This window comes from Protopterus annectens, chromosome 6.part0, assembly GCF_019279795.1.
Source record: "Protopterus annectens isolate FY-2018-M chromosome 6.part0, PAN1.0, whole genome shotgun sequence".
Classification (NCBI taxonomy): domain Eukaryota; kingdom Metazoa; phylum Chordata; order Ceratodontiformes; family Protopteridae; genus Protopterus; species Protopterus annectens.
The window spans coordinates 1,929,909,024-1,929,925,478 of NC_056737.1; the positions used below are offsets into that span (position 1 = coordinate 1,929,909,024).

Below are 16,455 nucleotides of genomic sequence, written 5' to 3' on the forward strand. Positions count from 1 at the left end.
GAGGAAGCGTTAGTTTTTCCAACACGAAATTCAGGTCCCAAGTAGGTAGAGGTGGTTTTCCTTGGAGGATTAATGTTTTTGATTCCCCTTTGAAACTGTCTTAGTAGAGGGTGAGAGAAGACAGGTGGATTTAGATTGTATTCTGCTGAGATTGCTGAGGCATGTTTCTTGATGGAAGAGTAAGACAGGCCACTGTGGGACAATTCTGCCAAATATTCCAGTATATATGCCATATTCATCACAGTCACATCTAGGCCCTTTGCTGTGTTCCAGGTGTGAAATCTTTTACATTTTGCTGTATATGCCTTCCTTGTGGAAGGTCGGCGAGCTTCCATAATAATATCCTTCACTCTCAGGGATAGGTTATCCTGAGGAGGAGTCATGGTATTCTCCAGGCAGTTAGCTGCAAGGTTTTCAGGTTGGAGTGTAGAGTCCTGAAATTGTGCTGCGTCAGTAGGAGTGGCCATAGGGGGAGAGGCCATGGTTTCGTCTGTGACAAGCTCTTTAACAGTGGGTACCAGTGCTGTCTTGGCCAGTTTGGGGCTATCAGGATTACTCTGGGCTGCTCTGTCCTGATCTTCAGTAGGACCTTGGTCATTAGTGGAAGAGGTGGGAAAGCATACACTGTTAGAGCTTTCCAGCTGAAAGAGAGAGCGCCCACCTTCCATGCTTGTGGGTGGTATGTCCTTGAGCAGAATTTCTTCAGTTGATTTAGGGGGGAAGCGAACAGATCTATTTACGGCCTTCCCCATGATTGTGTGATTTGTAAGAAGATGTCTGGGTGTAGCATCCATTTGTGTGCATCCATGGTAGTTCTGCTTAAGCTGTCTGCCAGTGTATTGTCTTTCCCTGGCACGAATTGGGACTGTAGCTGTATGTTGAGTTTCAATGCCAGTTCCCATAGGTTCATTGTCAGTCTGCAAAGAGGGTAGGAATGGGTGCCTCCTTGCTTGTTTATGTACAACATAACTGTGGTGTTGTCTGTCCTTATGGGAAGGTGGCCTTGCTGAAGGAAAGGTTTGAAGGCCTCGATTGCGTGCATCACTGCCAGCAATTCCTTTTGGTTTATGTGCATGTGCAGCTCTCTTTGTGACCATAGCCCTTGTATACATCTGTCCTCCATGTGCGCTCCCCAACCTTGGTCTGAAGCGTCCGTGGTGATGGTTTGGTTGGCTCTTGGCTTGCTGAAGGGCAGCCCGCTGTTCGACCGGCAGGCTTGAGCCCACCACAGGAATTCCTTTTGAAGGCAAGGAATGAGTGGGATCAGAGCTTCTAAGCTGTGACTGTGCTGAGTCCATAAACTTCTTAGGTACCATTGTAATTTCCTCATATGAAGCCTTGCTTATGGAATCAGAAGAATGCAAGATGCCATGTAACCCAGGGCCTGCAGGATTTTCCTTGCAGTCATCTGAGTTTGTCTTGTGAGATTCTGAAAGTAAACTGGTAGCTGTTCTTGTTTTTCTTCTGTGAGAAAAGCCATCTGGGTGGTTGTGTCTAGATCCGCACCCAGAAAAGTTATTCTTTGGGATGGAACCAGTCTTGATTTGTGGATGTTGACTGTATATCCCAAGGCCTGTAACAGGTGGATGGCATAGTCCAAGTCCTTTAACAAAGTTTGCTTGCTGTCCGCTTGTATTAGGCAGTCGTCCAGATAAGGGTAGATTTGAATCCCTGAAGTCTGCAGTGTGCAATTACTGATGCCAGGCATTTCGTGAATACTCTGGGCGCAGTAGATAAGCCAAAGGGCAATGCTGAGAATTGATAATGCTCTGACCCTGCAAGAAATCTGAGGAGTCTTCTGCAGCTTTGTCGAATAGGGACATGCAGGTATGCCTCCTTGAGGTCTAGAGTCACCAGCCAAGACCCCTTGCCCAGCATGGGAAGGAGTTGCTGCAGAGTCAGCATTTTGAATTTTGGCACAATGAGGTACGTGTTCAGTGCGGACAAGTCGAGAATAGGCCTCCATTGATTTTCTTTTCTTGGAACAAGGAATAATCTTGAGTAAAATCCCTGGCCTTGTTCTGAAAGAGGTACCTTTCCTATGGCTTTCATTTGCATTAAGTTGGTAATTTGCTTCAAAGCCTCTGCCCTCTGATTTGGTGGCAGGTTTGGCATGCCTTTTCTTTTTGGCAATGAGTGGAAATGGAACCTGTATCCTTTGTCTATTATTTGCAGTGTCCATGTGTCCCCTGTAATGCTGTGCCAATTTTGTTGAGAATAAAGAAAGCTTTCCACCCAAAGGTGCTTCTAATTGAGCCCTGGTCGGCGGAGTCAAAATAAAGTCATTGAGTCTGTCCTGGTGTAGCTGTTGTATTTCCTGCACTACCTCTCTGGTTGGGAGGCTGCCACTGACGGCCTCTGTAGGAGCCTCTAGCTTGCCCTCTACCTCTGGCACGTCTATTTCTGCCTCTTTGAGATCTGAGTCCGGAAAGGACCAATTCTTAGTAGGCCAATTTCTGCTGAATCTCGGTGGTTGGACTTGCAGAAAGTCTTTAACTGTTTGCACAGATTTTGCCTTTTCTTCAAATTTCTTTAAAACCTCTTGAGCCGTGGAACCAAATAATTTTTGCTTTTCCATAGGAGCATCCAAAAGCTTAGCTTTAACATGGTCTGGCAGAGATTGTTCCTTCAGCCAGGCATGCCTACGTATAACTGCACCTGTCATAGCAGATCTACATGAAGCTTCCAATGCATCATAACCACACTGCAAGAAATGGTTACTAACCTGCTGGGAGTTATGCACCAGATCCTGAAGGGATTTACGATCAAGGGGTTCAGAAGAGGACAGTTTCTTATGTAATTCATCTAGTAAATACTCTTGATACTGTATCATATGGAATTGACAGTTTAATGCCCTCATGGAAAGAGTTGCAAAAGTATACACTTTCTTACCTCATCTCTCTAATGCTCTGGACTCCCTTTCAGAGGGTAGAGGATTTTTAGCAGTGGCAGCTGCAACCCCTTTAGGGCCCTGGGAAATAGTTTCTGGATCAGCAGAGTGGGCCTTGTACAGGTGAAAATGTGAATCCGGGACCCTGTAGTACCTATCAGGTTTGGCAGGAGCCGGAGGGAGAGAGTCAGGGGCAGTACAAGCATCTGAATAGACATCATCAATTACATTCAAAACAGGAGGTATAGCTAAGGGCCTGTGCTGAGGTAAATGTAAAAAGGTCCTTAATCTCTTTCTGGAATCAGAGAATTCCTGACCCTGCCATTGAAAATGTTCTCTCATAGTGTGTAATGTTTCTCCAAATGAAAACTCTTCAGGAGGGGAGGCCGAGGGAATAGATTCTTCAGCATCAGAATCCTCGTAGGCCGAATAAGCCTCCTCCTGGTGGTCTGACAGAGCAGAGCCATCCGTGGATTCATCTAAGGACTGTGGATCAGAGGGCTCAACCCTGGGCCTTTTGTCCGGAGGTGGTTGAGAGCCCCTGTCCAGATGAGGTTGGGAGCCGCTCTGCTAGGGTAAGAATCTGAGAGCTAGAAGAAGGTCTCTGAGAGGAAACTTTGGGAGGCAAAGCCTTAGAAAGTTTAGCAGCCTTAGCCCTACAGAAAGCCTTAATGGACATGGAAGCAGGGGGTCTGGCTGCACCACATGCAGGAGTAGACTTATCTACAGTAATGGTGTCGGAAGGTTCCTGGACACCGGTTTCAGTAGGTAATTCAATGACCGACTCGGCCGGGGCCTCCAGGGCCGAGGTAGTCGGTTGTGTGGTTTCGGTAGTAGGAAGAGCCAAGGACTCTGTTTCAGCCGAGACACTCGCGGTAGGCCTGACTGAGGTTTCAGCCGAAACTGCGGCCCGCGTGTGTCGGTCCTTGTCCTTCCGTTTTTTTGACTAAATGCGAAGTCGGAGTCTCCGACGGCATTTTATAAGCAAAACTAGCCCCAAAAAACTCCTCTGCAAACTCCGACCAACGTCTAAGAGTTCGTCGGTTGAAGGAAGCACAGGCTGAACAGACCGAGACGTCGTGGTCTGGCGCTAGGCAGGGGAGGCAGTAAGAGTGGACATCCTTATGAGGTATTTGTTTCCCACAGGTTAAACAATTATTAACTTTATCTGACATCGGCTGAGGCAAGAAAGAGTCCCCAACGGGGTACTTAGCTTTTTCGAAGTCTTTGGTAGCTGAATCACAGGAGCTGACCGACCGGCACTTGCGAACTGCTTCTGCTTCGTGCACCACGCGGCAAGAAAGACTGGGGAAGATGGCGTCGGCTGATGCTTTTATACCCCAGACACTCTGACGTCAGGGAAAGTGCGACATCAGCCGAGGCCAGACCCAGACTTTGGAATCCGGCCGACCGAAGGGCTGCCTGAGGCAGGACAACCCATATGTGATGACTGCAGATGCATCCTTCAAGGACATCACCTGGATACAGATTCTGCACGGAACAGCAAGCTGTCCAAGAAAGGAAAGATGACAATGCTGACAGTCAGACAGTGGGTCACTACAGGGGCAAGGCATTTGGTAAACACTCAAAGTACAGTAGATAGCAGAAACAGCAATGCAGAGGACTGCTACAGCGAACCAGATACATCAAATCTCAAATACCTCCTGAAGCAACAAGCAACAGGGATATGACACACATTCTTCAAGTCCGGGGGACACTATGAAGCAGTGGCCTGGCAAAAGAAAAAGCACTGCCTGTAGGGTAAGCATCTTGAACTTTGGGACCATGACAAAGTACTCAGAAAGGTTAGGTCCAACAACTGTCTCCATGACCACTCTTTTTTGGGAATAACACTAGAAACCAAGCCAATTAAAGTCTGCTATCTTATGTTCATATTGTGGCATCAAGCCTGGAAAGGGTAGAATACTGCTCAATACTAGGCTCATACCAGTCTGGGACATACATTCTGAGGGCTCCCTGATATCTCTTCATATAGTCTAGGGGGTTATCTCTCAGGCCATTTACACTCACATGGACTATGAGTCATACTTGTGGTCCAATGACCTAAGTGTATGCATAATGTGATGGATCCTGGCCCCTGATAAGTAACTGACTGTGACTTTCTACTTACTCAGCCTGGTGAGAGGGACACCAGTGTGTCTCAATAGTCACCAATGACCAGAAAGTTGGACGGTGTGGTGGCTTGCCTTATGGGTTTAGAAGTACGTGCTCCATGAGTTGTGGCTTTAAGAGATGATGTGGATATTGTTTTGAAAAACTGGATTTGGGGCTGTTGAGGGTATTTATGTATACTTCATTTAGGAGGTCTCTGGGGTGCAGGAAGGTTACATTTAAGGGCCTGAGCATATGTGGGTCTATGTGACTGCTTTGAACAGTGTGTGATGGGTGCTGCATGTGTACTACTGACAACCAGACTGACATTATGAGTGCTTTTATGTGAAAGCTTTGCCTCCAGTGACATTGTATAAACACAACTTTCATATACCTTAAAAGTTTGTTTGAGAATTATCTGGTCGTCAGTAAAGACAAGCTCATTTCTTAGCTGAGATCAGCAGCTGAAGAGATCCAGAGTAAGGAGCAGTCTTTCAAAAGATCCTTCTATTACTATGGCACTAGAAAACAGAACAGGACCTGTCTATGGGTCTGAAAAGGCAGCCCTTGTACTGCCAGGTGATTTGGAACATCATGTCCACAAACAGGCAGTGGAAGGGACTCTGAGCGTTGGTAAACTGCCAGAGGAAGGGTATCAAGGCAGTACTACCCATATGTCAAGTAAGGCAGCGTGTTCCTTTATCATCTAATGCTAGTAATCTAGTCCGTCTTGCGCTACCATGGAAGCCATGAAACTTAGTGTCTTGAGATACTATTGTGATGTGGTTTGTTTCTTCTTTGCAAGGTGGAGGAAGTAAGCTTTAAGATTGTCCATTTAAATGCCTAGGGGCAGGAATACTCTCTTATGCTGGTTTATTAAGAAACTCAGTAAAACCACTAAGAGGGTAAAAGGCCTGCTTTCTGTAGGTTTAGGGTGAATTCCAACCTGTGAAAAAAAGGTCCCATTATCATGTTCAGGGCACTGCTCACCTCTTCCTGAGTGTGTGACTGAAAAAGGAATGCAATTAAGAGATGTGGTTATCCTTGGTTCTGCAAAAGGCAGTTACTGGAGTCACGTACTGCTTTGGCAAGTATATTAAGAAGGTGGGACTTGTATAGGATAATATCTTAAAATTCTACTGTGATGGAATAATTTGCAGCATAGGGTAAAGGAAGGGGGTGAACGGAGTAACATGTGGGCAAAGTTACAAAACCAAAGGGCAAGGAAATAAACAGAGACAGCCCCCTCAAAGAACCCAAGGTATCACCTGTGGTCCTGACGGATGGGAACAGTGATAGGCGAATTTTATTTCTAGGTGGACCAACATGGCTTTTGGCAATAGGAGGGGGAGCACAACCTGAAGTGTTGGCATCTTGAATTTGGTTACCTTCAGAAAACTATTTAAATTGGATCGGTCATGTATGGGCCTCCATTTGCCCCATTTTTCTTGGTACAAGAAAAACTGTTTTCCGCTGGGACAGACACCTTTTCTGACTCCCTTCTCTAACAGAGATGTAGAAGAAATCATATGTTTCTGGTCTCCAGACATATTTTGTGTTTTCTCCCACTAACCCCTATTTGATAATCTGCAGTACCTGTTTGTCCTTTATTATGGACCACTACACTGGAAGGTGGAGAGATCAATACCTGCTATCCTGGTGCAGCAGAGGGGGGAAGACTGCCCATATAGTTATGACAGCTCTCCGTTAGATGGCTGGGCTTGAAGTAAAATCAATGCAGATGTACCAACACCATATACAACCTTTTTGCACTTTTTAAAAGACTATACCAAGCTTTAAAAAAATATACCTGCTCTTGTAGGCTCTGAACTAGGGCTTGCTGTAGTTCCTGCTCTTCTCTCTCTTGTTCCAAATCATATTGCTGCAACCAGTCTGCGTCACTTGGTGTTCCTTCTGGGGTCTTATTCTCCTTATTCTCATCAAAATCTGTAGCTATGTTAGTGTAACTCTCAGGCCCTGTGAGGAAAAGAAAACAGGGATAATACAAGTCATTCTACTCTAGCAGACAACTTATGCCATGCAAAGACAAAATGTATTCCTAAAGACCAAATGGTTTACTTTCCAAGTGTACAAATACGTGGCACTCTTCAGGTTCAGATCACAGCATAATGACCTGCATCTTTTATGCTGCACCAAATTAGGTCTTGGTAAATCTACAGATTTGATCGCTTAAACATTTTTTTTTTGTTAGAGATTTCATGTGCCATTTACACTGGATAATAGTGGAGATTCAGTGTAACATTACCTAACAAAGTTAACTTTGTTCTGAGTAAGTTAACTAAAACAAGGATAATAAAGGAGTTAACACAGACTGTTTAAAAAGCAAAGTCTCATGTGAGCTTGGGTGATGCATGGTATCACTTATCACCTATGATCTTTGCTTCATTAGTTTCTCTAAAAGTGGTGACTTAGTGTTGGGAGTGTCACTGCTTTCTCTCACAATAACTGATGAAATATGAACTTGGAACAAAACAATACTGGGGTCATGGATCACGATCTAGGGTACAACTTTCAGGATGAAAGATCTCAAGCTTCTTATTCCTTAAATACCATTTGTCAATGGCTTTTCAAATGAAAGAAAATACACCTTCGCTCCTCATGCACTCTCAACTTTACAGACAGACATATACACACACACACACACACACACACACACACACACACACACACACACACACACACACACATGTAGACACTTGAATTTGACAGGTTCATGAAATAATTTTTTCCAGGAACTCATATTACATGGGCTCCACTCATTGACAATACACTGTTGAACTGTCACAGAAAAAGAAGAAAATAAGTGTTACTGTTGGGTGGAGGGGGTTTCATTCAAGTCCCCTGCACTCTCACAGCTTAGATAACTTTGTGAATGCACAACAGTGGGGAAAAGGAAAAATCTCAAAAAACACTTATTATGACCCAACTTTGCACTCACACACAAATACTCACTAATCTTCCACTCACAAACATTCATCTGCCAACTTCACATCTGCACATCATCTTGCACGACTTTATGACCAATACAAGGTTGTCTGCTTTAACAGAGACACATATATGCCAACGACAAAAGATCTCCCATTCAAAAGCAGACTTGCGTCAGAGATGCAAACATTTGCTGACCTTGTACTTAACCTCACACACATTCTTCCACCCACCAAACTGATACATACACAGACTTTCACCAAACCAGCAACTGATGAACCAATTTAATTCCCATTTCAATGGACATTTACTTTTAATGGAATGAATGTAACCCAAGTGTTATATACAAATGTGCTTGTATAAATGTATATATAGACACACACATGCATGTATTAGCTCCCTCTATATATATATATATATATATATATATATATATATATATATATATATATATATATATATATATATACATACATATATATATATATATATATATATATATATATATATATATATACACATACATATATACATACATACATATATATATATATATATATACATACACACACACATGCACACACACATATATGTATATATACATATGTGTGTGTGTGTGTGTGTGTGTGTGTGTGTATATATATCTCCATATGTATATCAAATAAACACGCACAAAATCTAGAGATATGCTCATGCAGACAATATGTTTATATGTCATTTCAGATATGTAACCTAACTGGGCCTTATATTATACCATGGTTTATAATGTATACCAATTAGCATCCAAGAGCACTTTTTCTGGAGGTTAAAGTCAAGGACAGATATGCACCCAAACGTTCATATATAAATTACATGAGCACTCTTGTCCCTGTGAGCACTAGTGAAGCAATGCAGCTAACATCTTTCTACAAACCATCTGGCAGCAAGAACATTAAGTCTATGAACTTCTAGTAATCTTCATCCTGCAGTCCAGGATTTGATTCCCTTAGCGACTAAGTCACTTAACCAGATCGCACTGCCTGGTCATCCTTGAAAAGGAGTACGTGCCTACTGCACTTACTTGGATAACAAATTTATAAAATAAATGTCAAAGGCTATGCATTGCCATTGACAACTGAAATGCTACTATACATTTGTCCAACTCAGAGAAACTAAACATCTGAGACTGGAAGGAGGAAATAGTTGCTTGTGGAAGACATGAGAAGGGTGTTCTTAACCTTAAGGTGGGTCCTCACATAAATCAACTCTTACTATAAGACTGTATTTAACAGATAAAAAAAAAAAGCCAGGGAGTACATGGGAATAAAGCTCAGAAGAGCAAGTCCTGAAGAAGAGGCTGGAATTCAAGAGTCATGGATGAGCCAACAATGTCTGAATAATGGAAGCACAGAAGGGTTGGACAGACTAAGCAAGCACTGGAGGTGATTACTCTAAAGGAAAGGACATCTGGCTGCAGCAAGATGGCCCCTCTTAGTGGCAGACAGAACAACTGCTAGTCAACTAAGGAGCAACACTCAAAAATGAAGGGCCTGGCATTTCCTTGGAAATAAAAGCAGCACAGCCATCTCAAGAAATCCCATTGAGGGCAGCACACACCAAGGACAGAAGCCCCCCTTCAAAGTTTGCCCCAGCCCAAAAAGAAATGGGGAAAAGAAAGGACCAGATCAAAGTACATCAAAAGAAAAGGGATCAAGTTGGAGGGCCCAACCTCCAAAAGAAAAGCCATAGGAGGCTGCCACAGCTATGAACTTAAATTTCTGGGAGTCACTGCCACAGGTTGAGACACCAGCAAGTAAGTCACAATTAAAGATGAACTCCAACAGCAATGGCACCATAAGCCTAAAATCAGGCAAGCATATGAAACATGAAGACTAATCCCCATCTCACCAAAGGTGGAGGGCATTACTTTAAAATAAAAAAAGAAAGTAGTGTTCTCAAGGAAATCCAACCTTCCACAGTTGGACCCTCAATCCAGGGACAATGGGCAGAAAAATGCCTAGAAGCCCTCCTCCCAGAAGAACAAAGCCTCAAGCAGAGAAGTTTCCAGAATTTCCATGATGTTCAAAGCAGGAGTGGGCTGAAAGGTATTCCACAGAAAATGGGAATCCCCTTCCACATAGAAATCTGAGTGAAAACCTCCCCTAGTACCCCTCCTCCACAAAGGAGCAAACCAGCACATTGGTTAACTTGGAAAACAAATGGTCCCTGAGCAAGAGTTTTCCATTTAGTGAGAAATACACCTGTCCAAACGGGTACAAATGCCATCCAAGGGCATAAACACAAATCCATGCCATACCCAACAATGCCAACAAGGGGTGGCAAAAATGCATTACATCTAAGTCATCAAAGTCCACAAACACTAACAATAAATGGAATCAGCAAAAGAAAGGGAACCTTTATAGGAACCCTGTCCAAGCCACACAAACCACCACACCTAGAGATGCAGCAAATAAAAGGGAAGATGTTGGCTCTCCAGCAGCTGCACGATAGCACTTCTCTCTCGCTCTCTCACAATCAGCTTTAAACTGAATATTCTTGACCACAGTTCATCAAACCTATGCTCACTTGTATTGTGTGAACCACAGTCAGGCTGTGGGCGGGTGACATGGTTGGTGGTGGTGGTTGTAGGGGTGCACTGGGACTTGCATCCTGCCTTTTTTTTTTTTTTTAAATTCTTTACAGGAATTCAAGTTATACTTCTCAGTTTAACTTTTTAGGGGAATTCAAGTTACATTTCTCAATCCATATAAATATATATACATAAAATAAACAATTTGTAACTTATAGTGTCTCTCTCATTCGAGCAGAGAGAACGCAACCTCTTCAGCGACGGTTGCCCAAGCAATCTTTCCCTAAAATGGCCTGTACTGCTGTAATTCCAGGAAAGGAATCATGAAATACATACCTAAGCAGAAGAAATTCTAAAGATGAAAAACAGGCTTCTTGTGTTCTAGGTTCCTCAAGATATGATAATTTGGAGGTTCGCTGCGTTGGTTATTGCAGAGTCTGGATAGATACCAGCTTTATCTACCATTCTACCAAGTACATATCCTACTTATATTGGCCCTGTCCAGAGAATGGAACTGGTGAACAGAATCCCCAGCAGGCATTAGGTGGCCTAAGGCAACAAACCTTTGAGAATGTAGGTTCCAAAGGAGGCTTGAGCTCTAGGCAAAGTATCCAAACTATCGTTTGTCAAAACTATGTAAAGTAGGGCAGCAGCACAAATTTCTTCTAATAGCAAACTTTGGACAAAAGCTGTGTATGTAGCCTGTGCCCTGACCGTGTCTGCCTTTAATCTAGTTGTCCAGAATCTTTTATTGGAAGAGTAACAGAAGGTAATGCTGTCCGACATCCATTTAGGCACCATGACCTTAGTTATTTTGTGACTTTAGCATCCAAGAAGAAAGGGAACAGCTGGGCATTATTCTTGACTTCTGTTCTGTGGGGGCAAAATCTAAACTGATATCAGTCTACTTGAGTTGTCTGGAAAGAATACTGGAAGACAAAAAATTATGTGGCAACCTTGGGAATAACGAATGGGTTACTACTCAGTAGTGTCATCCGTTCTTTATGAAAAATGACAAAGAAATCTAGGAGATAGGACTTGTAGTTCTAAAACTCATTTGGCAGAAGTAACGTCTACCATGAGGAGGGCTTTTCTTGATAGGAATCTTCAGTGGAGCCAGCAGGTTCACATAGGGAAGTATAAGTTTCTTTGGAATTAAATTCAAAACCCGTAGAGGGACAGGACAGGTTAAAGGTGGTGTGGAATAAAACAAAATCATTTGAAGAATGTTTGTGAGAAGCTAAGGATGAAGAGGAAAATCAGTTGTTGTAAGTTATAGCTGCCAGATGAACTTTACAAGAGTAACTAACTAGCCTGTGCTTTATAAATATTTGCTACGAAAGCTAGCACTTTGGATAAAGAGACTAAAAATGGATCTATGTGAAACTGGGCAGCCAAAGAGAGAATTTCTTCCACTTTGCTTTATATATTTTTCTAGTACAGAGGTATTTCAGAAGCTGTAAATTAAACTGACAACTTTAGAAGGGAATGTAGGTCCCTGGCAATCAGTGGAAGTGGAGAATCCATGTGGTTAACTGAATGGATTGGATTTCTGTGTGAGGCCGCCCACATGGGTGAGAAAGAATGCTGAGGATGAAGGGCCTTCTTTTCAGATGAGGCCAGAGAACCAAATGTGGTGTAGCCACAGTGGGGATGAGAATGACCTTGGCTCTGCACATTGTGTCTTTTTGTAAAAACCTGGGGATGAGTGGAAATGGAGAGAATGCATACAGGACCCTTGGGTCAGAAGCATGAGAATGCATCCCTTTGGGAAATCCCCCTCTTAAGAGACCATGGAGAAGAACCTGCTGCATTAGGTACTTAATGCTGAAGCAAAGATATCACAACAAGGTTTCCCCAATCCATCCATCCATAAACCCCCTTTTCCCCATTTTGCACATGGGATCGGGGTGTCACTTCAATAGTGACAATCATCTCGAGCCAAAGTTTACACTGCCATGTGGCTAGCCCTGCTGCTGTAGTTCATCAGTGCCACTCACTTGCACACACATATATACCTACAGCCAAATTTAGTGTGTCCAATTCACCTACTGCATGACTTTGGAATGTGGGAGGAAACTGGAGCAGGAGGAAACCCACATAACCGCAGGGGGACATGTAGACTCCACAGAGAAAGCACCCCACCAAGAATAAAATCGGAGAGCCTTTTGCTGTGAAGCAACAATGCTAACTGCTGCACCACCGCAGCCACCCAAAAAGGTTTCCCCAATTTACGAAAAAAATCTGAGTACTACTGAATTAATTACATATCACTTACAGTGGATATAAAAAGTGTACACACCCCTGTTAAAAATGCCAGGTTTTTGTGATATAAAAAAAATGAGACCACAATAAATCATTTCAAAACTTTAACCAGCTTTAATGTGACCTATAACCTGTACAATTCAATTGAAAAGCAAACAAATCTGTTAGGGGAGAAAATATAAAAAATAAAAAACGTACAATAAGCTGGTTGAATAATTGTGCACATCCTTAAAGTAATACTTTGCTGAAGAACCTTTTGATTTAATTACAGCATTCAGTCTTATTGGGTAGGAGTCTATCAGCACGGGACATCTTGAGTTAGCAATACTTACCCACTCTTCCTTGCAAAAGTGCCCCAAATCGGTCAAATTGCGAGGGCACCTCTTGTGCACAGCCCTCTTCAGGTCACCTCACAGATTTTATATTGGATTTAGGTCTGGGCTCTGGCTGGGCCATTCCAAAACTTTAATTTTCTTCTGGTGAAGCCATTCTTTTGTTGATTTGGATGTATGCTGGGGTCACTGTTGTGTTTTAAGGTGAAATTCCTCTTCAGCTTTCTAGCAGACACCTGAAGGTTTTGGGCCAAAATTGACTGGTATTTGGGAACTGTTCATAATTCCTCTCCACCTTGACGAAGGCCCCAGTTCTAGTTGAAGAAAAGCAACCCCAAAGCATGATACTGCCACCACCATGCTTAACCGTGGGGATGGTGTTCTTTTGGTGATGCGAAGTGTTGTTTTTGGGCCAAATGTACCTTTTGGAATTGTGGCCAAAAAATTCAACCTTGGTCTCATCAGGCCATTACACATTTTCCCACAAGCTTTTGGGAGACTTGGTGTATTATTTTGCAAATTTTAATGTGGCCTGGATGTTCTTCTGTGTAACAAAAGGCTTCCGTCTTGCAACCCTACCCCACAGTTCCGACATATGGAGACTACATAAGATTGTTGTCACGTAGTACACAACCAGTACTTGCCAGAAATTCCTGCAGCTCCTTCAGTGTTGCTGTAGGTCTCTTGGCAGCCTCCCTGACCAGTTTTCGTCTTGTCTTTTCATCAATTTTGGAGGGATGTCCAGTTTTTTGCAATGTCATTGAACCATATTCTCTCCACTTTTTGATGACTGTCTTCACTGTGTTCCATGGCATATCCAACACTGTGGAAATTTTTTTGTTCCCTTCTCCTGACTGATACCGTTCAACAATGAGATCCCTTTGATGCTTTGCAAGCTCTCTGAGAACCTTGGCTTTTGCTGTAGCAGGCAACTAAGTAAATGTCAGAAAAATCCTACTAGGACAGCTGAACTTTGAGGTTAATCAGAGTCTCTTTAATTGATGGCAGACTGAATGTTGTAATTAAATCAAAAGGTGCTTCAATAAAGTATTAGTTTTAAGGGTATGAGCACTTATGCAATCAGCTTATTGTATGTTTTTATTTTTTCCCCTTAACAGATTTGCTTGTTTATCAATTTAATTGTACAGGTTATAGGTCACATTAAAGGTGGAAAAAGTTTTGAAATGATTTATTGTTGTCTCATTTTTTATATCACAAAAACTACACTGTGACCATCTGGGAGGTCTCCTTCTTCACACAATGATTCAGACAACTGAGGTACTGAGTTTTACTGGACACCAACGAGAGCGAGTAAAATCCAGACCACCTCAGATCAGGTGGGACCTACTGGATGGCTCCTTGTACTAGGGGATAGTGCAACTGGCTGATCCTCCTCTGATGGGCTAGACAGAATGGGAAGTGTTGGGCAGTTTTAAAAATGGTATGGAGTACCCTTGGATACTATTTCCCAGATCAATTCTTCCTATGTAATGGCCAATCACACAGATCGATAAAGGAAAAAAAATGCACAGACCATCTCTAGAGTTGAACAAACAACTGCTTAGGGTTCATACTGGCAGAATCCCTTAAAGTATGGACCACTCTGTCTCTCTGACGGTGGTTAGAAAAGAAACCTCCTCTGTTGTGGGATCCTCTGTTTTTTTGCTACTTATGCTGGGAATGTTGAGATTTACAAAACCATATGTTTTTGCAGCTTTCTGGTTCCTCTGAAAGGACATCTGAGGGGCTGAAAAACTTAACCTCCACAGCTGTGAGCAATGCATCTTGCTCACATTGCAACTTAGCCTTTAGCCAAACAAGGAAGCTTGATCAAAAGCAGCACTGACAAAAGTTGCCCTGAAGAGTACTGCAAAGTCTAAGATGTAGCCAGGCCTGACAGCACTGCAATGCCTGAGCCAGCTGATCTCACAGCTCCATCTGCTGCACTAACTGTAGCAAGTGCATGGACAGTGATGAAAGAGAAGTAACGGTTTCCACTTGGGTCTCTACCTTTGACCTCAGACCCACAGGTTATTGTTTTAGAGCATCTATAGTCTTGTTAGTTATGTTCCCCTGAAACCTTATCATATTCTCCAGGTACTTCATTACTGAATATGTACTTGATTCACAGATATGCTTACTATGTCCATCCATCATCCTGACTCTATTAGGGAGACAGACAGCATAAGAGCACACTGATGTCACATTTGGTGGCTGCTGACACCACTATGGAATCAACATGTGGATCTTTGCTTTAGTGTTGCCTATTCGTATGGGTCTGCAACACACAAGTTTATGTCTATGTCTCTCTCTCTCTCGCTATGCCTTGGAGCGAACTATATCAATAAAGCGTCTTGCAAGATCTTTTCTTCTGGGTACGTAGGGTCAACTGGCCATGATCCCCTCCACCTCATGACTTTCAAGACATCACCAAATGTGGTGCCTCTTCAAAAAGGGATTGAGGGGAGTCTCCATTTCATTGAGATCAATGTCCAGGGAAGGGAGTCTAAATGTTTCCTCTTCCTAGGGACAGTCACCTGAACTATCTTGAGGAGAAGGCATCCAAGACTTTGACAATCCAAACTTATAAGGGTCTCTGTCCTGTGAGAGCAAGACAGGTGAATGGATTACACCCTCAATCTTAAAGAAACCTAGGGGTGGAACTGGCCCAGCATATCACCTGTTCCTGCACGCACGCACACATCCACCCAGATCCATCTGCCACAGTACCACAGAGCCAGAGCATCAGCATTAAGTGCATTAATTCTGATGCCGAAGGACTGCCATCGATATCCACTGCCAGCGCAAATATTTCCACAGCGGAGTTTACCAGAGAGGAATCTAGCACTGAAAACCAAAACTGAAGATCCTGGAACATGAGAAAACCTGGGAACCTTAGATGGGGACAGTTTCTCCAAAAAACAGTTATTGGATTTGTCAGCCCTTCCAGGGATACACTTTATATCTTCACTTTTTAAAACCAGAGGCCTTGGAGTCCTTGATCATAACTTCAACAGTAAGCTGATGGAAGGCTCTTGCAAGCTGACATTTCAAAAGGCTAACATTAATACATTAAAGCAGCCAAACTGCAAAAAACAATACAATTGCCTAAACCATCCTCACTAAACAAGGAAATAAAGCTATTAAAGTTTTGGGCTTAAAGCTAAACAGAAGAGATCCTAACTAAAATCTAGCAAACAATGTCATAAATAATGAGGCTTAAAGCTAAACAGAAAACAGCCTAACAGTTCACCAATTCTAGTGCCTATATAGGATTAGCATAACTCTAATGACAACCACAATGGCAGATTGTTGGCCAATGTAAAACAAAGATATCTTCT

General features: G+C 42.8%; 1 protein-coding gene across 1 annotated transcript in view; it reads right to left on the reverse strand.

The window, feature by feature from the left end:
* USP37 (ubiquitin specific peptidase 37) overlaps positions 1 to 16,455 on the reverse strand; it is a gene marked incomplete in the record, with an annotated part of 1,580,672 nt that overhangs the window by 258,013 nt on the left and 1,306,204 nt on the right. The window contains 1 exon segment of the mRNA XM_044075237.1: positions 6,813 to 6,979. Coding sequence (XP_043931172.1) covers positions 6,813 to 6,979 — 167 coding nt within the window.